Here is a 25,969-nt window from a genome sequence, read left to right as displayed (position 1 = left end):
CTGAAAGGAAAATTTTAATAATAACAATAATAATTATGATTTTAAATATAAAAGGAAATAGGTTGCATAGGAATAAAGGCCATACAAATGGCACATAGGTATGCTGAAATGTCATAAAATAATTCAGATGTAATCAGCCTCAGTTTTAAATGCTTTTTACTTAAATTATTTTCTACCTCTTTGTCCTCTCTATGCCTCACACCTGAGATGGCCTGTGACAATGGCATTAGTGTTTCTGACTACCAGTGAGGTGCAGCAGGAGTTGATAAAACTGAGTGTTAACAAAATTGATAAATGGCTAAGGGCAAAAGTCACTTTTTATTTAAGAATACAATACCTTTCTCATTTTTGAGGATTCTCAATGTAATTGAACTTTTTTTATTAATCCTCACCCGAGGACATTTTCTCCATCGGTTTCTAGAGAGAGTGGAAGGGGGGGAAGAGAGAGAAAAAGAGAGAGAAACATCGATGTGAGAGAGACACATAGATTGACTGCCTCCAGCACAGGCCCCGACAGGGTCAGGGAGCCTGCAACCGAGGCACGAGGTATGTAGGTACATGCCCTTGACCGGGAATCTAACCTGAGACCCTTCAGTCTACGGGCTGATGCTCTAACCACTGAGCCAAGGCTACCAGGCCTGTAATTAAACTTTTAACTTACACAGAATGGGAAACATATAGGGATATAGGGAATGGAGCAATAGCATGAAGCTCAGTCTCATTGGGAAGAAACTATGTGGACACATCTCTGAAACTTCACAGGTTGTATTTGGAGTCAGAAAAGTCTAGGAACAAATCCCAGACCTGTCACTTCAGGCTTTGTGATACTGAATTTTTTAACACCTGCCTTACCAAAGAGTTTTCATCAGTAAAAAAGAAGAAATGAAGGATCATTGCTATTATCAGTTTCCTTTAAATTTCCCCTGAAGGTGAAATAACGTACTATTTCAGTCCAATTCTGGTTCTACACATGGGTATTTGTTAATTCACAATTCATGCGTTTTTTTCCTGTGCTTTGTCCTATAGATCAGGCAGGAGAAAAACAGAAAAGCAACTGAAGATGAGAAACCACACAGAAGTGACAGAGTTTATCCTCCTGGGACTGTCGGATGACCCCGAGCTCCAGGTGTTGATCTTTGTCTTTCTCTTCATCACCTACATGCTCAGCATCACGGGGAACCTGACCATTATAACCCTCACCCTACTGGATTCCCACCTCCAGACCCCCATGTACTTCTTCCTCAGAAATTTCTCCTTATTGGAGATTTCATTCACAACTGTCAGTATACCCAAGTTCTTGGCCACCATTATTTCAGGAGATAAAACCATTTCTTTTAATGATTGCATTGCTCAGTTATTTTTTTTCATTCTCTTGGGAGTCACTGAATTTTACCTTCTGGCTGCCATGTCCTATGATCGTTATGTGGCCATCTGCAAACCTCTGCATTACATGACCATCATGAATCGAAGAATCTGTACACTCTTTGTCTTCTCTTCGTGGCTAATTTCATTCTTCATCATATTCCCTGCACTCATGCTGCTCTTAAACCTAGATTACTGCAGGACAAATATTATTGACCATTTTACCTGTGATTACTTCCCCCTGCTGCAGCTTTCTTGTTCAGACACAGAATTCCTAGAGATAATGGGGTTTGCCTGTGCTGTGTTTACTCTAATGTTCACTTTGGCATTGATATGTCTGTCCTACATATATATCATCAGAACAATTTTAAGAATTCCTTCTACTAGTCAGAGGACAAAGGCCTTTTCTACGTGTTCATCTCACATGATTGTCATCTCCATCTCTTATGGCAGCTGCATTTTTATGTATATCAAACCTTCAGCAAAAGAGAGGGTGTCTTTGAGCAAGGGAGTTGCTGTGCTAAACACCTCAGTAGCCCCTATGCTGAACCCCTTTATTTACAGCTTAAGAAATCAGCAAGTCAAGCAAGCCTTCATGAACATAGCAAGGAAGACCATTCTTCACAAACAAATGAAATAATGTGGTGTAATGAATCGGAGACGCATTGAGGGAAAGGGAAATTTAAAAAATATAAACATGGCATTTCAGTATCTTCTTCAAATCACAATAAACTCCCTGTCATCCTTGTTCATTCCCTTTGTTTTTTTCCAACAATTCTTTTTGTTTTATATATTTCCCATTTAATTTAAACTACTTTTCTTATTTCTTTCTGACTCTCATTCTTCTAAACACTTAGTCACAACTTTGAAAAAATTAATTTTTTTCTTTATTTTTATTGTTGACTATTATAGATGTTCCCATTTCCCCCCTTTGCCCCTCTTCACCCAGCCCCACACCCTTCCCTCTGGCCATCACCACATTGCTATCTGTGTCCATGAGTGATGCATGTATGTTCTTTGGCTAATCCCTTCACCTTCTTTCATCCAATAAAGTTATTTTTTAATTTATATATAGTTGGTATACAATCTTATATTGGTTATATTAGTATTAGGTATACAATATTACAAATTCTTAAACAATAATTATTTTTAAAAGTAAAATTGTATTTTGAGCTTTGTGTAGGAAAAAATAGTCACCAGGAATGGCAGAGATACTTTTAAAATATTTATACATTTTTACTTATTATACACAAAAATATAATTTTATGATTTTTTATTTATATTTGACAGTGAAGAATATTCTTCTCTTCACTATCTTGGAGTTTCTCGAGGAAAAAAATTTAAATGACTTATAATTTATTGAAAAATGTGAATGCTTTCATTTAATCACTGAGAAATATTACTTGTTTCTCACTTTAATAGAATATGTCTATATAAATTATCTATTAGAAATAGCAGCCATTAGATATGTAGGATAAGTTTATTCTAATTCCATAGAAGGTTAAGTTCTGCTTTCTCACTAATATATACAGGGTGTCCCAAAAAATGTATACACACTTTGAGTGATTATAAAGTCAGTGCTTATTAACACTGAAAAGAAGCAAAAATTAAGTGAGTCATCAGCTATTAAAGTGTGTGTACATTTTTGGGGAGATACTCTATATATAGAGAGTGTCCTCAAGTTTTTGATTTGTTTGAAACTGGGCATATACCCAAATTATTCTATTTCTAAACAAAATCATTTAAGTTTTATAGAAAATTAAAAACCATAATAAGATTCACCTCACACAAAAGATAAATTTTGGCAAGGTCATGGAGAAAAGGGAATCCTCAGAAACATTTGAGGTGGGAATGTAAATTGATGCAGCCATTATGGAAAACAGTATGGAGGTTCCCCCCAAGTTAAAAATAGACCTACTATATGATCCAATAGTCTTATTTTTTCATATATAACCAATGAAATTATACTTCAAAGAGGTATCTGCATTCTCATTTTCATTACAACATTAGTTATAAGGGCCAAGATATAAAAGCACCTTGTGTCCATCAACTAATAAATGGGTTAAAAATGAGTTTATATATTTCTATATATAATTCAGCCTTAAAAAGTAAAGAAATCCTATTGTAAGCTACAACATAATGAATCTGAAAGACATTATGGTAAGTGAAATATAAGCCAGACCCAGAAAAATACTACATGATTTCACTTATATGTGGAGTCTTAAAAACTTGAACTCAAAAACAGAGTGGAATGGTGACTGGCAAATGGAGAGGTGGTAGTCAAAGGGAAAAAGGTTCATTTATGTGGGATGTATAAGTTCTGGAGATTTAATGTACTACATGGTGACTATAGTTACTAATAATTATGTTGTATACTTAAAATTTGCTAAAGAAATCCACACTGAAACACACTATAATCAAATTGTCAGAAACCAAAAAAAGAAGAAAATTTGGAAGTAGGAAAGGAATGAGAAGGCAGCAGGAAAAGAGGAAGATCAAGAATGAGGTTAACTGACTCCATAAAAGAAGCCAAGGACATGAGTCCATAGGAGCTGAGCAGGGCTATTGAGGACAGGACATTGTAGATATCATTCATTCATTCATAAGGTTGCTCAGAATCTGAGCCAACTCAATGGCACATAACACACATGCACTGTCATGGATTTGAGTTATATCTACCTTTTTCTTTTATTTTTCTCCACACTCTTTTCTAATTCCTCTCTTCCAGTAATTCCCAAACAGACTGGCATCCCAGCCATGATTTAATTCTGCATTGATGACTGTATTATTATTTGATTGTATAAATTCATTATTGTATTTTTTATGTTAAAATGCATGTTTAGTTATTTATTTTAATATATAACATTAAATTATATAATTTCTATTATTAGTTTATATAATTACATAACAAATGTATGGCTTATTAACTGATTACATATAATTTTTATTATCAAAATATTTGGGAAAGATAAAGAACAACAATAAAAACTGATTATTTCACTTAACATAAAATATTCATTGTGTTTTACCAGAATACATAACATTAACTCAAAAATAATTAATAATAATTCATTAACCAGAATTTCAAATAAATAAAAATAGTGTTTTGTAATATTTCTCATTAGAGTGTTAAAAATGTGATAAATAAATGTAAAGGCCAAGATGCAGAAAAGAAGGCCAAAACTGACACTGCAGTTAAGTACTGCTATTTGTAGTGAGAGCTAAGTTAGCTAAGCTCTGCAACAGCATTAAAAATTGTGAGGAAAATATTGTGAGCACAATATGTGCATTATAATAGTTATTGTTTAACTTAGAATTATAAAATAACATCATTTCTTGATGCCCCAATATTAACAAAGCCAAAAGATAAATAATAAAAAGGTATATGTAGAAAATTTTTATATTTCAAGATTATTAAATATAAATAAAGAGTTGTATTTTTGTAAGAAAGTGGAGATCACAACTATGTTTATTACTCATGAAATATTAAGTAATTGTGATTAATGGAAGTAATTATTTTGTAAAAGTCAACATTTTAAGTCTTCTGTGGGATTCAAAGGTGAACATAACCTTTCTCAAGGGATATTCACTATGAGAAGAGGTAGGAGGCTATTGACAAATCTAAGGATGGCTTCCAGAAATCCCTCATGGTCTATAATGTAGCCAAAATGTGGCCTGGACCTTGTCTTGTCCCCAAGAGATCCATGCATAACTTTTTTCTGAGGTCAAAACAAGTAGACTTGGAGTATTTGAACTATAGTGCCACTGGAGAAAAGCCAGATCCTAGTTTAAGAGTCTATACTCATAATACCCAATGTTGGAATATCTCTCTCAGTTCTCTCTTCAAATGTTGCTTTCTTAAACTTCTAGGTCAGCAGTATTGAAGAGGACCATAGTGCATTTCCACATCTTCTTAAGATTTCTGACTTTCCATTTCTACTTCCTGAGCTGTTTCCCTTGAACCATCATAAAATAGAGAAAAAAATAAAATCAAATTTGATTAGTGTGAATTTGCTAGTGTCTGGCAGAAAAATAATGATTTTACATTCTATCTTTCACAGCAGAAATTTGAATCTAATATATGAAGAAGGTAACTGACAACTTTAGCAAGCCAACTCTACAGCATGGTATATCTAGCACAGCTGGGAATTAACTGAATAGGTTAGGAAGAGTGGGGGAGTTTTCGTATATATATATATAGTTCTAAAATATCTTCATGGATCAGAGGTTTCATATATAAGAAAAATGTGGGGCCGAATTACAAGAGAATAAACCATTTTTTTCATAAAGTTTAATATCTCAGAAAGAAGAATATTCAAATGGAAAATGCACCAAGCTACAATCTGAGTGACAGAGCTGCTAAGATCTGAGGCAAGTAGTTATTTTTCCAATTTGTGCTTCAGTGCAAAATGAAAAATAGATAGATAAATACTGCATATTCCTTTAAGCTCAAAAATAAAAATATTCCTATATGTACATTTACAAAAAATCATAGAAGATGCCAAACATTAATGATTTTGATGGAATTATAAGAAAAACCAGTAAGTGAATATGTTCACTATTTGTTAAATAAGATAATTAGGTTAATTATTCTATCTTAAAATAAATATACACATTGTTGCATAATATGTATGTAATGTGTACATTTATTATATATTATTACATAATATGTATAGAATGTTCTATATTATCTTGATAAATACACTTATAAATATTAATGTTAAAGATAAAATAATTAAATAAAATAATAATTAAAAATTAAAATTCTATTTTATTTTTTAAGAAAATCATTCATTGACTTCTTATATTATAAAAAATGTAATGGATTGTTACTTTAGTCTTCCAAATTTCACTTTTATCTTTTGATAGAATTAAGATCATTCATTTTTGTTTTTAGGTGGCAGTACCCTCTAATAAATACATAACAGAAAAAAAGAACATGAAAATTTCATGATTGTTTCAAGAAAAATATGATTTGCAAGAAGTATTCATTTTATTTACCATCTCTCAATGATGTGATTTATTGTATGAAGAAATTTCCTCACTTCTGCTAGATTTAAAATGAGAGAACTAGTAAATAAAGCAGAACTCATAAATATGTATTAAGACATAATGCAAATGAGATGGCCAAAAAAAATGAAATAAAATCAGTATGGGTTATAAAACATGTTTTCAAATTGTATCAATGATGATATTGATCCTGATGAATCATATCTTTCATCTCCTCTCTTTAATACTTTTTCCACCTAAATACCTTTAAAGGGAGAGAGACAGAGAGGGAGCGAGCGAGAGAGAGAGAGAAATGAACCACACAGTAATCACAGAGTTTGTCCTCCTAGGTCTATCTGATGATCCTGACCTTCAGATTGTGATTTTTCTCTTTTTGTTTATCACGTATATTTTAAGTGTCACTGGAAACCTGACTATCATCGCCCTAACCTTGGTGGACTCCCATCTACAGACGCCTATGTATTTCTTCCTCCGGAACTTCTCTTTCTTAGAAATCTCATTTACAACTGTATGTATTCCTAGGTTTCTAGGGGCAATTATCACCAGGGATAAGACTATTTCCTATAATAACTGTGCAGCCCAACTATTTTTCTTTATTTTCATGGGGGTGACTGAATTTTACATTCTAACTGCCATGTCCTATGACCGCTACGTTGCTATCTGCAAGCCCCTTCATTATTCAACCATCATGAACAGGAAACTCTGCACCCTGCTTGTGCTGTGTGCGTGGATGGGAGGCTTTCTGACCATTTTCCCTCCCCTCATGCTTCTCCTCCAGCTGGATTATTGTGCTTCCAATATCATTGATCACTTTGCGTGTGACTATTTTCCGCTTTTACAACTATCTTGCTCAGATACATGGCTCCTAGAAGTAATTGGTTTTTACTATGCTTTGATTACTTTGTTATTTACTTTGGCATTGGTGATTTTATCTTATATGTACATTATCAGGACTATTTTCAGAATTCCATCAGCCAGTCAGAGAAAAAAGGCTTTCTCCACTTGTTCCTCTCATATGATTGTCATTTCCATTTCTTATGGAAGCTGTATATTCATGTATGCTAATCCCTCTGCCAAAGAAAAGGCATCATTGACCAAGGGAGTAGCTATTCTCAATACCTCTGTTGCCCCCATGCTCAACCCCTTCATTTACACCCTGAGAAACCAGCAAGTAAAACAAGCCTTCAAAGACATGGTCTATAGAGTAGTATTTTCTATAAATAAATAATTTTTTATTTTGTCATAAATAAAGGGCACTCCCAAAGAGTAATTAAGTAAAATCTTGAAATTCCTAAACATATGTGTAAGTATGCTTGGTCTATATAGTCTCTTTATATGCCACATTACAGTTAATTTAACGTTTTCTCATTTCTTCCACTTCCATACTGTTTATCCAATACATTCTTAATTGACTTATTTAAAAATATAGTTAAGTTTATGTCTCCTATAGAATTTTCTGGAAATGCAGTATATTTCTTTGAGAAATACTCTAGAGTGTAATGTAAAAAATATAATTCTGTTAATATCAGTCCCTAAAAAGTGCATATAATATCACATTGTATATTAAAAGCAGAGTTCTTGTGTATTTTCAAGATGACATTGGTAATTTTTTAACATTTAAAGGATCTAAATGTTCTGTATTATTATATGTTAAATACAGTTGTATGAGGTAATATGTATTAGTGCATGCACTTTAAATGTAGAGCTTTATACTTTGTAAAAATTAGTTCATATTTGCAAGATAAGTAGTGATCATGATGTTAAGTATTATTTATAGAAAGTTTGTGTTTCTAGCATTTTTTAGAGAATATTTGCATTTACAATTTTCAGAATAGATGCAATAAAACTAAAACACATGCTGCTGCCTTGAACTCATTGAGCAGCTTTATGACAGTTATTTTGAATTATTTGTTAAGTGTTCCTCTACCTTCACTTCTTAAGGGTCCGTTTAATAAAGATTTATTTCATTTCTTAGACTGGGACATTTACCTACACATTTGAAAAAACAACCTCCTCTCCTAGTCTTTTTAAACTGGATTCACACAGGAGAAGACCATCACTATTCAGGCCACCTAGAGATTCTGGGAGCCTCTCAAATCTTTTCTGAGGACAACATCTCAGACTTGTGTTTGGAGATTCCCAATGAGAAGATTTTGCCCCCTTTTTTTTTTTTTAAATAACGCTCCTAATCTCTTGCTCTCTCTGTTTCTGTCTGTAACTCAGCTCTTTGAAGCAATAGCGTGCCACCCAGCTCATTTTGTTCTCAGCAGCTTTCAGGCATCTAGTATACCATAAGTGTTCCAAGACAGGCTAGACAGACACCATTCCTCAGACAGCCCCTGAAAAGCCCAAACATTGGACACATGGTCTACTCTTCTCTTTTCCTCCTGGGGGAGGGCCACTGAGCTATATTGGCCTCAATCTGCTACTATAAATATGTTCTGTGAAGCATAAAATTTTCAAAAAATCCTCATACAGTGTCACAAAACATACTTTCTTTAAATTAAATCCTTCTAAATTAGCTGAATCTGACTTGATGGGCTAGAATATGGTCAGAGTTTTGTAAACATTTCTTGTACATTTGAAAATTATATGTAATGATAGTTGAGTGCAGTGTTCTATATAAGTCAACTAGGTTAAGTTTATTAATCACATTATTTAGATATGTACTTTAACTGTTTGTATCACTACTGAGTTCTTTAAATCTCCTTATACAGCTATGGAGTTGTTTCTCTTTGTAGTAATATCAATTTTTTATTTTTTTAAATATTAATACTGTTTTTATGCAGACACAAATTTGAAACTGTTATCTTCTCAGTGAACATAGCTTTTTTTTTTTTTATCATTATGAAAAACCACCAGTTCTCTTTCTGAAGTACACTTTTTCAGTAACTTCTACATTGATTAATATTGATATAGCTATACCAGTATTCTTTTTTAATTGATTTCAGAGAGAGGAAAGGAGAGGTAGAAACATCAGTGATGAGAGAGTCATTGATCAGCTGCTTCCTGCATACCCCTACTGGGGATTGAGCCCACAACTTTGGCATGTACCCTGACTGGGAATCAAACTGTGAACTCCTGGTTCATGGGTCAATGCTCAACTACTGATCCATGCTGGCAGGGCTAGCTGTACTAGCATTTCAAAAATATACATTGTTTACATCGCATATATTTTATTTATCAATAATTTGCTTTTGAGTGGATGCTAGCATATTGTACAGAACATTTGTAACTAAGTATATATTTTTATTTCTTGGTTAACTTATTATTAGGTACTCCCAATAAGGCCATATATGTGAATAGAGGGAGAGAATGTAAATACAGGAGAAATTTGATTCAAAGAAGTCTGAGTCATCTGTTCATAGCCTTACTTGTGCCTTCTGGACTAGTTCAAATTTGATCTCCAAAGCACTATCTCCCTTGATGATAGATCGCTGCTGTGAATGATTAGCATTATAACTCAGAGGGTCCAATAACATTCAGTTCATTAGAGTAAGCTCAAATCTAATTGTCAATTGATGATGTCCTATGACTTGACCTTTAGACTCTACTAGGTCCTAGTAGCAAGCCAGAAAGCACTGTTTAAAAGAAGAATGTATATCTGCAATACATTGCTCCATAACCGCAGTCCATGCTATGAATCTCCCAGTTGTGGCAAAGTAGAAGTGCCATATAGCATCCCTATTTGTCATTGACACTTCAAATAATAAATTTTATATGGAAAATCAAGCATGCAGTAATAATTAAGATATCTTGGCAAATGAGCAATATAAGAGAACTAACCATAGAGATATTAAAGTATAACATAAAGCTTCTATAATCATGCACTTGGGCATGAAGAGAGATAAAATAAATATAAGTGGTACATGTTGAGTATACCTATTTAAATAGTTTTAACTTTAAAAATATTCTTATTGTTTCACATATTCCAAAGACAAAATTAAATGAGCAAGAATGGGGGGGGGGGCCTTATACAAGTGAACATAATTGTAAAACAAATCAATAATCCTGTAGGAGGAAAAATAAATAATTGATACAAATAAATTTTCAAGATAGTATTCTGATAATTGGTCATTAGTAGTACTGACACTGCAAAAATTTTTTTAAACTTTATTTAGCAGATTTTTAATAATAATAATGAGTATAACAATTCAGAAACTATTTGTGTGTGTGTGTGTCAGAATTAAGTGATAAGTAAATAGATTGTTGGAGACAGATTTCTCAGTGCAGAAGAAAAGAGATACAAAAGTGGTATAAGAAAAGTGGAAAAATTCTATGTTAATGGACTGGAATAAGAAATGTTGATGTAAGACTTTTATTTTTGTAAATGCATTTATTTTCTCATGATTTGTCCATGAAATTTCCAAAGAATAATGATAACCCAATAGCAAGGAGCCCACAAAGCATCCAGATCTTAGGCTCCAGGTACCACTTCTTGCTAAAAATAACCTCTGAGAACTGGAGATATGGCCAACAGACAAATGAAAAGATGCTCAACATCACTAATCATCAGGGGAACACAAATCCAAACCACAATGAGATATCATCTCACACCTGTCAAAAAAGTTATCATCAAAAAGTCAACAAAGAGCTTGTTGGTTGGATGAAAGAAGTTGAAGGGATTAGACAAACAACATGGGGGCATAACCCATAGACAAAGATATGGTGATAGCCAGAGGGAACAAGGGGAGGGAGCTGGGTGAAGATGGGCAAAGAGAGGAGGAAATTGGGGACATATGTGCTAGTGTCAACAATAAAAAAATAAAAGAAAAGAACCTGTTGGCTAGGATATAGAGAAAAGGGAGCCCTTGTGCACTGTTGGTGGGACTGAAAGATGGTGCAGCCACTGTGGAAAACTGTATGGAGATTCCTCAAAAAAACACACCTAAAAATAGACCTACAATATGACTCGGCAATCCCACTTCTGGTCATTTATCCAAAGAAAGCAAAAACTCTAATTTGAAAATTCATCCACCCTCTATGTTCATTGCAGTGTTATTTACAATAGTTAAGTTACTTAAGCAACCTAGGTGCCCATTAATAGATGAATGGATAAAGAACATATCGTGTGTGTGTGTGTGTGTGTGTGTGTGTGTATATATATATATATATATATGTATGTATGTATGTAATGGGATATTAATCTATTAGCCATAGAAAAGAATGAAATATTGCCATTTGTGACAACATGTATGGACCTAGAGGGTATTATGCTAAGTGAAATAAGTCAGACAGAGAAAGACAAATACTGTGTGGTTTCACTTATATTTGGAATCTAAAAAAATAAAATAAATGAACAAACAAAACAAAACAAAACAAAAACACAGTCATAGAAACAGAGACCAAAGGGAATGGTTACCAGAGGGGCAGGAGTGGAGATGGGTGAAAAAGGTGAAGGGAAATACAGTCAATAATATTGTGATAAGTCTGCGTGGTTTTCAGAGAAGTATTAAAATATTTGGATACTTTAATCACTCTGATTTAATAAATGTAATTTTTGGATTTTGAACATGTTACAGCAAAATATTATTTGTAATTGAATTTCTTCCTCCACTCTCTGCAGAGAGTGAAACCTGGTAGTTGAACTATGCATTTCATTAGTTTAAAACCTAGTCACTGATCAACCTCATAAATGCTTGAACATAATTGGATACAATATTTAAAAGCAGATGTCCTAGGCAGGGCAGTGGGTAGAAAGGGTCAATGGGGAAGAAAAGGGGACATATATAATTCTTTCAATGATAAAGATAATTTTTTTTAAAAAAAATCACATGTCCTACTAGCTTGTGGAGAGAAGTATAATGGGTATAAGTCATTCTAAAGCTGGAAAGCTACTAGGAACTAGGAATAAATTTTAAAAAAAGGGTAGAAAATTAGAGAATGAGAGTGATTGAGGAAGAGAGACAGGCAATTCAGCATCTAAGAGTCTGAGAAAAGATATGGAAAAGAAACATGTCTAATAGAATTTTTCAAATGAAATGCAGTGCTTTGTGAGATAGAAACTCACTCCCCTTTCCTGTAAGAAAACCAATAAAGACTGAGTTGCTCACAAATACATATGTGGTGAAGAAAAGACACTTAACTTCTTTCTGTGTCAGACTCTTTATACAAATAATAATAATGCTTACCTCAAAGGTTTTTTTGTTGTCTGTTTTGGGGAGGAAAATGAGACAATTTAAGTGTATAGTCAATGCCTGGTAATCAATAAAATTTCAAAAAATATTGCTACCTGTATTATTGTTAAAGGGTTTAAGATACAAAATATAAATAGAGTTATTATTTGGGTACAAAAATAAAGGCAAATGAAAAGAGTTTTCATAAGTAGAAAATTAGTTTCACTATTTCTAGTGAAATATGTTGAGTAAATACTTTTAACGTCTATTTTAACATGTATTGCTTATAAATTCAACACATCTTGATGTCTATGTATTGTCCTATGTGTTAACTAGTGCTGTGTTCACTCTTTCTTATTTTTTTCTTCTGTCCCAATTTCATATATTCTCACCTTTCAATACTATAAATAATCTTCACACCTGGCATTAAATGCACACATGGTTTATGTCCATACTTATAACTGTGGAGAAATAAGGCTAAATTGCTAAATGTAAAGTTCATACTACACATGTGTATATACAGTATATGAGTATTATATTCTCTTTATAAAATGTATATCTCTTGTTGCATAAAATGTGAAAATAAACAAGTTAAAAATATACAATGCCTGATTGCCAAATATTTATTTTCTTGGTTTATAAATATTCTCACAATGAAAAGAGGTCATATTCACAAATATAGGCAAAGGAATTTAATGTTAGGATTTAATGGAAGTAAATGATACAGTGAAGGAAAGTAGTCAAAAGTAATAAAAGGAACGTATAGCAAATATTGCTATGGTATTAGTCGTGCGCCATGGGAAGGGTTTTCCTCAATTCAGAGTCAATATTGGAATAAAACTCCTCATCAGTCTTTAATATGTTGTCCATTTCAGAAGACAATCAAGTCATACCAGAAATCCAAAGCAGTGTTTTCTACCATTTCATTCTGGTATCACAAAAAACTCTCCTCTAGTTTGCCAAAATTCAGGGCATATAAGCATTTAACCTTCCTAGCTTAAGTATAGAATTTCTATGAGGAAAATAAGGACTCCTTGTACAATCATAGAAGAGTCATAAACTAAATCAAATTCAATATCACACACTCAAAATCACACATTCAATATCACATCTTGTTTATATATTTGCCTCATTTACCTCATTTTGTTTAATTTTTATCAATATTTATTTTTAAAAACCTCTTAGAAAGCAAACATTATTTCTAATTTATAAGTGAATGAACTGAAGTAATTTGAGGTTAAGAGTTCATTGTCACAGAGATTGTAGTTTTCAAACTGGGGTTTAAATCACTTTTCTTTAATCTCAAAAGCCAGAGTAATAGGATTACTTTGATTTTTATACTGGCTTTCACTAGTAACAATTATGAGTAATTCATATTAAATATTAGAATTGTTAAAGGATTTTCTAATGTGTGATTAACTCACTCAGGTTTTACTTACTTACGACAGGTGCTGGGGATATAGTGATGAAAAAGAATGATTCTTGCCCTAAGTTATCTCATATTCTAACAGGGAGAACAAAATAACATAATTAAAATTTAATTTGATAAATTGCAACAATTTAGGTCTAAGTTACCTATAGGCCAGATAATGTTATCATTGACAAAAAAAAAAAGTCAGTTTTTCTACCTCTTCTAGCAGAATTATGGTCAATTGCACAATAATTGCTAAATGTTTGTTCATTTTAACCCTTAAGTCATAAGCATTTGATAACCCTTCTCTGCTTTGGATGTCATCTTAGTTTTCACTTCTATTTTCTTTCTTGGTTGTTATATTGTGCATTATTAAAAAATCAAATTATTTCCTGAGTAAATAAGGTTACTGGGAATAGAATTAGGATGGTCACAAAAACTTCCTCCAGTACGGCTCCCTCTAGCCCCAACCTGTATTGTGAATCATGGATTGGTCATCAATTTAGTTTTACCTGTGTACCACTCCTTTTTTAAAAAAATTTTCACCTGAGGATATTTTTTCCATTGCTTTTCGTAGAGAGTGGAAGAGAGAGGGAGAAAGAGAGAGAAACATCGATGTAAGAGAGACATTGAGCCTGCAACCGAGGTATGTGCCTTTGGCCAGATCAAACCTGGGACGCTCTAACCACAGGAAAACTGGCTGGGGCCTGCGGACCACTCTTTATGTTATTCTCTCAGGTCTGTGTGAAAGAATTTATACTAATGACCACAGTCTAGATTACTAGGAGATGTCAAATTATTTCAAGCACTTATTATTCTACATCCAGGAAACACTGATACATATTTCTCAAAATAAGTCCATGTACAAATCAAAGAAAACCAATAATAATACTATATATTGAACACTCCAGGATGATACCTTGTAAATAATAAAGTAAGTGTTTTCATGTAGTATTTTTCTTAATTTAATATCTATTTGTGGATATTAACAGCTTTGGATAAGCAGAATAAGAATCTTGTCGATATAATTTCTTTCTAATTCTCACATGATTGTGAAAATTCATTCAGACATTATTTTTAAATATTTTAAAGCAACTAAGTTGCAAGCATATGTTAGCCATTTGAATTAATAAAATATACCATCTTCACCCCATGGGATTTCAGGTAACAGTTTAAAAGGTAAACCTTAATGAGTTAATCTTTTATAAAGCATACTAAGTGCTATATCAATATGAAGATGGGTTTGCTCACAACATTTGCAGTAATCCAGTAAGAATTCTAAGTAAAATAATAAATATAATTAAATGGATATTCTGGACAAAGAGAATCATGATTGCAAATAACAGTTGTAAAAATTAGAGAAGTGTATAGTGAATCATGTGGAAAGAAACAGAAAGCAACAAGTAATAATTATTTCCTTTCTCTGAAAGAGCTATTTGATTGATTTAATTTATTATACAAAAAATAATAATTCTAGAAAAGCAATATGGACTTTCCTCATGTGAATATTGTTTTTAAGTATGGTAAATGTTTTACCTATCTCTCTAAGATTTTAACAGTCTCTTTAAGTGAATGTGATTTTCTCTTCTTTTAAAAGAATGAGACATAAAAACTCATAGGAACTTATATATGGCCAATAAACATAGGAACAGTGATTCAAAATAGGGTATGCTCCCCAAATAAACCACTTACCAATTCCCTGGGGTGGGGAGAAGCCTTGCAAAATAAATGTATGCAAGGGAATCTTAGAATTTCAGAATAAAATGCTATTTAGATAATTTATTATTTCACAAAACTACTAAACGAGCCCATCTTAAATGCAAGGGTTGACTTATGATGATTTCATAACCCAGAAAATTAAACCTTCAGAAGACAATTACTCTTTTGGAATTAAAACTCATAGACACAGACAACAGTATGGTGGTTACCAGAGGGGAGGTAGGTGGGGAGATAGCAAAGGGTAAAGGGGTCAAACATATGGTGATGGAAGATTTGACTTTGGGTGGTGGGCACTCAATGCAACATACAGATGATGTATCACAGAATTGTACACTGGAAACCTATATAATCTTATTAACCAATGTTACCCCAGTAAGTTTAATTTAAAAAACTTAAACTTCTAAATTTAAATACAGAAAATCACTTTGGATAAATTTTGGAATTTATCCAAAACAACACAAAACACTAATTTGAAACAACATACGTACCCTTATGTTCACTGCAGTGTTATTTACAATAGCTAAGATTTGGAAGCAGCCCAAGTGTCCATCAGAAGATGAATCGATAAAAAAAGCTGTGGTATATTTACACAGTGGAATGCTACTCTGCCATAACAAGGAAGAAAAGGATTCTTTGCGATAGCATGGATGGACCTGGAGAACATTATGCTAAGTGAAATAAGCCAGCCAGAGAAAGACAGGTACCATAAGACTTCACTCATATGTGGAATTTAATGAACAAACTGAACTACCACTCAATATAGAGACACACTCATAGATAGCAACAGACAGCTCTTGGGGGGGGGGGAGTGCGGTTGGTGTGGTGGTGTTGGGATTGAGAAAAAAGTCACAGATGTGAACAGCAATGTGGTGACTGTGGGGCCAGGGTGGAGGTGGGAGAGGGCATAGAGGGGGTAAATGATGATTTAAAAATTGAAATAAAATTTAAAAATAAATAAATAAAGCAAGTTTCCATGTATCTTTATTTTATAACAGGTTCTCCATAATGTATAATTTTAAATAATACTAAGGCCTACAGGGAAACATCATACTATGTGTGTGCAATGTTTGTAATTCAACATCCTGCTTACAGCACACTATTCAAGTGCTTGACTTTGATCATTAATAAAACAACATACTTCGAATTTAAACAGCCGTTATGCTTAATAGTCTCTACTTCAGGATGCATTTTGCATTGGTTAACTACATACATAGAATAGCTTCATTTGTCTCCCAAAGAAATAGTAAAAATAATCTTAAAATTTTTATGCAGAGAGTGTCTAACATTTAAAAGCACTAAATAATCACAATTTCTATTTAATTTAAACTATTTCAAGGAACAAAATGTTTTATGGAACTCACAGATTAAATAAAAACTAAATATTTCTCAAGTAATGAATGTAAATGGGATATTATAAATGTCTTCTAAGATGAAAGGGTGAATAGTAAGATGATGCCTAGGAAGAATATTGCTTATATTACACATGAGAAAGGGAATCTGAAATTTCAAAAATATTGTAATGTAGAATTCTCACACTTTCCTGTAAGACTTAGAAATTATGCAAAAAGCTATCTTTGTCATTTCTGCATTCTCAGAAACTAAGCTTGAGAGCAACACATCAGGATCCAACAAATAATGTTTGAATGAATAAGTAGTAGTGATTCTAATCATGATCAGGTTTTTCTATGTTATCATTCAGTGGAAATATGTAAAACATTAAAGACAAGCCTGACAGCTCTGATGGTGTAGAATAATGGAAACCTCAGCCTCATTCTAAAACATCGCCATGAATTCTTAATATTTTCCCTAAGATTAGAGAAAACCCCGCTTGTTCACAATTTAGGTGTTGTCATTTATAAACTGCTAACGTCTGTTTCATTTTATTATGTTTCTTCTTGTGAAATTATCAATTATTATAGAAATGCAAATCCTTCTGCATAGTTTTTGCTCTGATTTGAGGCCACTATCACTTAAGTATTCTATTCTAAATTGTGTACTCATTCAGAACATTGTTTAATATTGGCGTCGTGAGGTCACCAGCTCCATGGTGCCTTTTGTTTACTCATCAACTGATCCCCTGAGCCCAGTGTAAAAGGAGCGGATAAAATTATGGCCAGCTTGAACAACCACTTCTGCACAAAAGATCACATCGCCTTGCCCACCAAGCTTGGAAAAATATGACATAAGCTTTCATTTTAACCATAGCTTACTTCAAGTGTCAAGATAATACTTCTTTAAATGGCCTAGATAGGAAATATCTGGCACCCCAGACTTTTAGAGAAATTTGGATTTATATATAGAAATGAGTTGATGTATGCTCTTTTAAATTAACATTGTAGGGGAGCTGTTAGAATTATTTTTTATTATCATAATTTTGGATATTTGGTTACAAACATAAAATGACAAAGAAGAAGAATTGCAAAGTCTTTTGAAAAATCCCAGAGCACTTATGTTTAAACAAGTCAAGAGGCATTTTCATGACATTGGCAAATACCAGCCATAGTTACCAAAAACGTAAGTACATCTTTGATAGTTTCTTTCAGAAATATGTTTTTGCCTCAAAAGTATATATTTTTGCTTTATACAAGTAATCTCAACACTATGTATAAAAGAAACTGAATCTCACAAATTTTACAAAATATGTAAATTAAGCAAATTTTAAAACTACTATAATTTATTTGTTTTATGCAACATTATTGTTCATTGTGACATACATATTTTGTGATTGATAAAACTACATGATTTTTTGTGTTCTTATCTAGATATCCTCTAATACCAGTTTTAGAATAATAAATTCAAGACACCGTGTAATTATTTTTGTACTAGATTTCAAAAGCTTTATTTAATATGCTTAACACTAAGCAGATATACTTTATGCTTTAGTTATGCACAATGTAAATTTTATACATAGCGAAGGTTAGCACCCATCATACAAAGGGAAAAGATAAAAACAGTGACTAAACATTTAAGTATTTTTTAAAATGATCTTAGATGACAACACAGCTAAAGTTTTTATGGAAAATAATAACTTTAAACAGGAAACACAATTAAGCAAATCTTGTTTTACGTCAAGAATTATCATGTTCCACTCTTCCTCAACTACCTATAAATAGCCCATTTTCACTTCTGAAATTGAATACCCCATTTCCCCTTCTTTCTCCTTTGCCCAAAAATGTCTTGTTTACCTATTGTTGCCTCACCATTTTGGGAATTTTCATGGATTTTTTGTGTCTGTGTGAATACCCCATGTACATGTGTTAACATTTTATTTTTCTCCTGTTTAAAATAAAAATAATTATTTTGGAAGTCATAAATGGAAAAAAAAAGAAAAAAGTAATCATCTTTGCCTTCCCCAAACTTAACCTTAATGTTAAGCTATTACCTTTTTTTACCCCTCAAAAAAGAACAGGCAACTTTGTGGGAGAGTTCTAAATCAGTTTAGAAATAAGTAAGAGCACTTGCAGTTTACAAAAATAAAATTAGGACTTAAGTAAAAGTCTTGCTTTAATATCAGGAGCAGACTCACAATAGGTGGTAAATAACAATACACTCAAGAATATACTTACTATCTTACAAAAGACCATTATAACAGATTATTGATTAAAATTAGAATGCTTTGTGTGCAGGTACGGAAATTAGACTGGGTACCCTCCCATTCACTAAATGCCTCTGATGCTATTTTCAAAAGCACATTACTGTGCCAGATAAGCCACTGAGTTGTCTCCTTAAATTGTAACAGTGTGAATTGAGAAAAAGAAGAGAAATGCTTATTCAATAGTAAAATTAAAAATGTGTATCTTCAACAACTATGTAGTATGGGGGGGGGAAGCTCTCAGAGTTTTGTTTGATAAGGAAATAGCCTCTTATTGTCTTGTTTTTAGGAATATATCAAAATATTCAGAGGAAGGAGATTTACACTGAAATGTATAACAATACAATGAAGAAAATATAGGAATGATGAATTAATATACACCATAATACATAACAGAATTTTTAAAGTATTTTGTTTCTATGTACTAAAAAATCATTTTTTTCTTTAAAAGAAAAAGGCAGCAATTTTTTTTAAGTGTGTGCATATGTGTGTGTCCCTTTGTTGGTGTCATAGCTTTCTTATTCTTCATTTATTTTACAGCTAAATCAAAGAATATAATTGAAAAGAAGGCATATAATGAGAAATCACACAGAAGTAACAGAGTTTATTCTTCTTGGATTGACAAATGACCCACAGTGGCAGGTGGTACTTTTCATGTTCCTCCTTGCTAACTACATTCTAAGTGTGACTGGGAACCTGATCATTATTGCCCTCACCCTTTCTGATCCCCACTTGCAGACTCCAATGTACTTCTTCCTTCGAAATTTCTCAGTCCTAGAAATATTATTCACATCAGTCTGCATTCCCAGATTCCTTGTCAGTATTGTGACGGGGGACAGATCCATTTCCTATGATGGTTGCGTGGCTCAGCTATTTTTTTTCATTTTATTTGGGGTGACAGAATTTTACTTCCTGGCTGCCATGTCCTATGACCGCTATGTGGCCATCTGCAAACCTCTGCATTACACCACCATCATGAGCAGCAGAGTCTGTACCCTTCTTGTCTTTAGCTCCTGGTTTATAGGATTGCTGATCATCTGCCCACCAATAATTCTGCTTCTGCAATTGGATTTCTGTGCCTCCAATATAATTGATCATTTTCTCTGTGACTCTTCTCCAATTCTGCAGCTTTCTTGCACAAACACTCGCTTTCTAGAACTCATGGCATTTTCTTTAGCTGTTGTAACAATCATGGTGTCCTTAACACTAGTTACTTTCTCCTACACATATATTATCCGGACAATTCTGAGAATTCCTTCCATGAGTCAAAAGAAAAAAGCTTTTTCCACTTGTTCCTCCCACATGATAGTTGTCTCCCTCTCTTACGGCAGCTGCATTTTCATGTACATTAAGCCTTCTGCAAGGGAGAGGGTGACTTTAAGCAAAGGAGTAGCTGTGCTCAATACCTCAGTGGCTCCTCTCTTAAATCCTTTCATATATACACTAAGAAATCAGCAAGTGAAACAAGCCTTCAAGAACATGGTCCAAAGAATGGCCTTTCCTTCAAATAAGTGATTATGTGAAATATGTACCCCTGAAAGCAAAGCTGAATTAAAACCTTCTGCCCTTCTCTAGGTAAATTCTTCAGACACCTAAATTCTTCCTTTTAGTTAGATATGTTTATATACCAGCAATACCTGTTTTTCTTATTTGCCTAAAAACTGGGTCCTAAGTATTTAAAGTTATATAGATGATGGTAAATCTCTCACCTCTGTAATTAAATCTTAGATAAATCAATAATCTTTATGGTTTTTCATAGCATAGCAAGGTAGATTATGACTTCATTAAAAACATTTAAACATTGCTATAATGTGAGAAGCTTACTAGAAACCTCATACAAATATAAAACTTATGTGAAATAAATAAAAATATATATATTAAATGATATCTCTCAAATGTATTCTTCTGTGTCACCAAGAAAACATGTTATATGATTAAAATAATTATTAAACATGTCTACTAGAATTTATCAATAAAATTTAGTTAAAAGATTAGAAAAATGAAATAGAAATTAAATTAACGTGCTGTCAAAAATATTATATTTGCAATTGGAAATGAGGTTGTATTGATTTTTGTATCAGTTTTCCTAGAAAAAAAATAGCAAAGTTTTGGTGCAATAGAGGAGACAAAATTTACCTTAGTTTTCTTTGATAATATTTCCTAAAATAATACATTATTTAACTGAAGATTTCTCTATATCTGCCAGTCATGTTTGAAAAGGAAAACTGTAGTCTATAAAGGCAAGTTATCTTGATAAAATTTACTTTATATTCAAAGTTTTTCAAATGATACCAAAAAATGGTCTTTCTTACTGACATGAAAAAATGACAAACTCAGAACCGAGATTGGTGTGAGATATTGACTCCAGGGAGTATCCTAGAAGTGAAAATATGTAAATTACTTATGCCCTAGTTTGTTTGTTTTAATTAGAAAATCTACAGTACTACCTTTATCTTTCCATTGTCATTTTCACAGATGGATCTACCTCCCTCACTTATATCTGAGAAAATGACTCAGAGGTAAAAAAAAAAAAAAAAAAATGTGTTCAAGTCTAATTCCTGTAGTTAATGAGTCCCTCTACTCTAATGAATCTCTTTTTAAAAATGGTTGTCTTGGGACAGTAGTTATGTCTAACTAAATACAGGGCAATTGAATTTGACTTTGGTTTCTTGATTTGCAGCTTGGTCTGATATGTAGGCGAATGTTAAATCTCTACATATTTTTCAAGTCCACAATAGAAATGCCTCATTTTATTGCTCATAGACAGGAGTGTCCTTAAGCATTCACCTCTTTCTTACCATTGTACTTTCAAGGGATGGGTTTTTGGGGTTTTTTTAAACATACTTAGCACAACACTACAACAAAATGAAAATTAAAAACAATTTTATTTGATTATAGATTGTTTATTAGAGTATTTTATAAATAAATGAAACAGTACAAGTTTGCTCTTATAAGACTATAATAAGTAAGCAGAAGTGCAAAGTGAAAATCAAGAGTGTGGGAAAGCAACATGCAAATGTTAACCAAATGAATGTACACTACATGTATGAAACATGATAGATGGGTATGTAGGTAGACAGGAAAGAAAGAGGAAAATAAAAGGATAAGAGAAAGTTGATACTGTTGATCAAAAGAAAATTACATAAAGAAGTTGATTCTCATATTCTAAGTCAATAAGTGTAAACATATGGAAATCACTATAAATCTTTCCAAAAGGATTATTATTATGTTTTAAAATAAAATACTATTTTTAATTGATTTTTAGAGACAGAGGAAGGGAGAGGGAGAGAGAAAAACATCTATGTGAAAACCAAACATTGATCATCTGCCTCCTGCACTCCCCACTCCCCCTGCCAGGGTAGGGAGATCAAGCCAGCAACCCAGGCATGTAACCTGACTGGGAATCCAACTGGCAACCTCTCAGTGCACAGGACGATGCCCAACCAACTGAGCCACACCAGTCAGGGCAAATATTCAACATAGTACTGGAAGTCCTTGCCACAGCCGTCAGACAGAAAGAAAACATAAAAGGAGAAAGTAAAACTGTCATTATTTGCAGATGACATGATATTGTACATAGGAAACCCTAAAGACTCCATCAAAGTACTACTAGCTTTGATAAATAAATTTAGCAAGGTAGCTGGATACAAAATTAACATTGAAAATCAATGACATTTTTATACACCAACAATGAATTCTCAGAAAGAGAAACTAAAAATAAACAAAACACCATTTACAATTGCAAGTAAAAAATTAAGACACCTTGGAATAAACTTAACCAAGGATGTAAAAGATCTGTACTTTGAAAACTACAGGACACTGAAAAAAGAAATAGAGGAAGATATAAACAAGTGGAAGAATATACCATGCTAATGGATTAAAGAATTAATATCATTAAAATGTCTATACTACCCAAAGCAATCTATAAATTCAATGCAATTCCTATTAAAATATCAACAGCATATTTCACAGAGCTAGAACAAATATCCCCCAAATTTATATGGAACCCAAAAAGACACCTAATAGCTGCAGCCATCTTGAGACAGAAGAACAGAGTTGGAGGGTTCACTTTACCAGATATCACCCTACACTACAAAGCCATTGTAATCAAAACAGCCTGGTATTGGAACAACAACAGACGTATAGATCAATGGAACAGAACAGAAACCCCAGAAATAGACCCACGCCATTATGGTCGGTTAAATTTGACAAAGGAGGCAAGAGCATACAATGGAGTAAAGACAGTCTCTTCAATAAATGGTGTTGGGAAAATTGGACAAGTACATGAAAAAAAATGAAACTAGACCACCAACTTTCACCATACACAAGAATAAACTCAAAATGCATAAAAGACTTAAACATAAGTGGTGAAATCATAAAAATCCTGGAAGAAAACCTAGGCAGTAAAGTCACAGACATCTCACATAGTGGAATTTTTAACTGATACATCTCCTAGAGCAAGAGAAGCTAAAGAAAACATAAACAAATAGGACTACATAAAACTAAAAAGCTTCTGCACAGCAAAAGAAATCAGCCTCAAAATACACAGGACCCCATGGTATGGGAGAACATATTTGCCAAGGATGCATGTGGAAAGACACCCTAGTGAGAGAAAATAAGGCACATGGAAAAATAGAAATAGTTCTATGTTAGTAAAAATATATATATTGAAAATCTCAAAAATAGAGTTCAGTTGTGTCCCTAGACTTCTACAGAACCAATTTTTCTGCCTCCAAGAATGGCTATCCAAATATTTTAAGACAACTGTTATGTACTCTCAAGTTTTTCCAAGTTAGTCAATGTCAATACACTTACATAAAAAGTCATTATTTCCCAGTTTTTACTTGGATTTTAAAACTTACACGCAAATTTAATATCTTACATTTACTTACAGTACGACATTAGGGTAATCTACCTAGGCTCTTTTAACTTCCTATATAAAACCATCTTTCCTAATTAAAAAAGCCTTCTTTGATATACTGTAGAATGTAGATTTGGAAATATCTTTTAAGTATCATCACTAAGCTTGAACATGAACCTTCTATTTAGGTTCACTATTATGTGAACTTTCTATTTGAGTTCACTATTATGTTTCTGGAAACAATACTTATTTAGTAAAATATGTTTTAGTGAGTCATAAGATCAAATTAATACAGAGTTCACAAGTGATCTGTACTTTGAGCTCATACATTTAAAAAATATAGAGGTATTTGCTTTTTAAAATGAATCATAGTGGAATATTTTAAAGATGAACAAATCAGCAATAGATTATAGGGCTTTTTGTGGGTGAAGGTAGTCACTATCATAATATAAAAAATACAAGAAAAGAATATATATTTATTTTTTGTTTTAAATTTTTTTAGAAAAGAATGTATTTAAAGGGCAGCTGATATAGGCTGCCATTTTCAATAAGCTTTGTAGTATTCTTTTATAAATACCAAAGATACTACTTTAAAGCAGTAAAGATGCATTCTTTACTATATTCTATTTTTTTTAATATATCTTTTTATATATATATATATATATATATCTTTATTGATTTCAGAGAGAGGAAAGGAGAGGGAGGGAGAGAGAGAGATAGAAACATCAATGATGAGAGAGTCATTGATCGAGCCTGCAACCCGGGCATGTGCCCTGACCAGGAATCAAACCCCGATCCCTTGGATCCTAGGTCGACTCTCAACCGCTGAGCTACGCCTGACCGGGCTCCTTACTATATTCTTTGGGGTTCTTTCACTTGTTTATTTTTTAGATTATATATAAAACGTTTAATACAGATGAAATTGAAGTGAAAAGTAGTTCTGCCCTCTTGTTTAAAGCTATCCTTTCCTCTGCAGAAGGTTTAATAAACATAAAAATACAGCTGCCAAGAGATAGAGACAACGATCATTTGGGAGGAACAAGAAGAAAATGCCTTCTTTTTTGCTGGCTAGAAGGGATCTTCAGAACTGTTCTTAATTTTATTTGCATAAGAAAGCATTATCAGTGCCAATGTAATCAGGAATGCGACTGTGGCTAAAACAAAATTTAACAATTCTATAACCCTTGTGTTCATGCAAGAGAGTTTCAGGAGAGTAGTCATAGGCAAGGCGGTCAATAGCATTGGCCTCCCAGAATTCCAACTTCAGACCCATAAGTCCAGGAGAGATGAACAACCCAGCCAACCAAGAGGTAGCAATCAGTTGACTGCAGACTCTGTTGTTTTCAGTGGTTGCATAACGCAGGGATTTTTCAGATGGCTACATAGCAGTCATACGACATGGCAGTCAGTAGGAAACATTCTGGTACAGTAAAAAAGATGGCATAAAAAGTAGTTGTGTCAAACAGGCATCATAGGAAATCATTCTACCAATAGTCACCATGCTGACCAGGAACCTAGGGATGCAGACAGATGTCAATGGTGTTCCTAAAAAAAAATTCTGTAGGAAGAAATACATGGGTACACTGAGTTGAGCATCTAGCATGGTGAGTAGGATAATGACCAGATCTACAATGACACTCAATAAATACAGTAAAAATAGAAAAAAAATTACAATTTGCCAGTTTGGGGCACTAGTCACCCTAAAAGAATGAATATTGTCACCACTGTATGGTTTTTCATGGTGAAAAGTAAGTTGATGTAACTGGATTATATTGCTTTGGCTTTTATTCAGGTAAAAATAAAAAAAACTTTGAAAATACAAAATCAAAAATAATTTAAAGATTGCTATTTTCTCACTCTTCTTTTTTAAAATTAAATTTATTGGGGTGACATTAGTT

General features: G+C 32.9%; 3 protein-coding genes across 3 annotated transcripts; all 3 read left to right on the top strand.

The window, feature by feature from the left end:
* Positions 1-1,060: 1,060 nt before the first annotated feature.
* On the top strand, positions 1,061-2,002 carry LOC107538191 (olfactory receptor 6C1). Its single transcript, XM_016214353.1, has one exon. The coding sequence runs from the start codon at positions 1,061-1,063 to the stop codon at positions 2,000-2,002; it is 942 nt and encodes a 313-aa protein (XP_016069839.1).
* A 4,662-nt stretch (positions 2,003-6,664) lies between these two features.
* On the top strand, positions 6,665-7,600 carry LOC107538188 (olfactory receptor 6C3). Its single transcript, XM_016214350.1, has one exon. It carries the CDS (start codon positions 6,665-6,667, stop codon positions 7,598-7,600), a length of 936 nt encoding a protein of 311 aa, XP_016069836.1.
* Positions 7,601-19,786: 12,186 nt separating this feature from the next.
* On the top strand, positions 19,787-20,725 carry LOC107538186 (olfactory receptor 6C75). The gene has a single exon (XM_016214348.2). It carries the CDS (start codon positions 19,787-19,789, stop codon positions 20,723-20,725), a length of 939 nt encoding a protein of 312 aa, XP_016069834.1.
* The last annotated feature ends 5,244 nt before the right edge of the window (positions 20,726-25,969 follow it).

The sequence above is a fragment of the Miniopterus natalensis genome, chromosome 2, assembly GCF_054644295.1.
Source record: "Miniopterus natalensis isolate mMinNat1 chromosome 2, mMinNat1.hap1, whole genome shotgun sequence".
In the NCBI taxonomy this organism is placed as follows: domain Eukaryota; kingdom Metazoa; phylum Chordata; class Mammalia; order Chiroptera; family Miniopteridae; genus Miniopterus; species Miniopterus natalensis.
The sequence above is the reverse complement of the archived record's forward strand: the minus strand, read 5'-3'. Positions and strand labels throughout refer to the sequence as shown.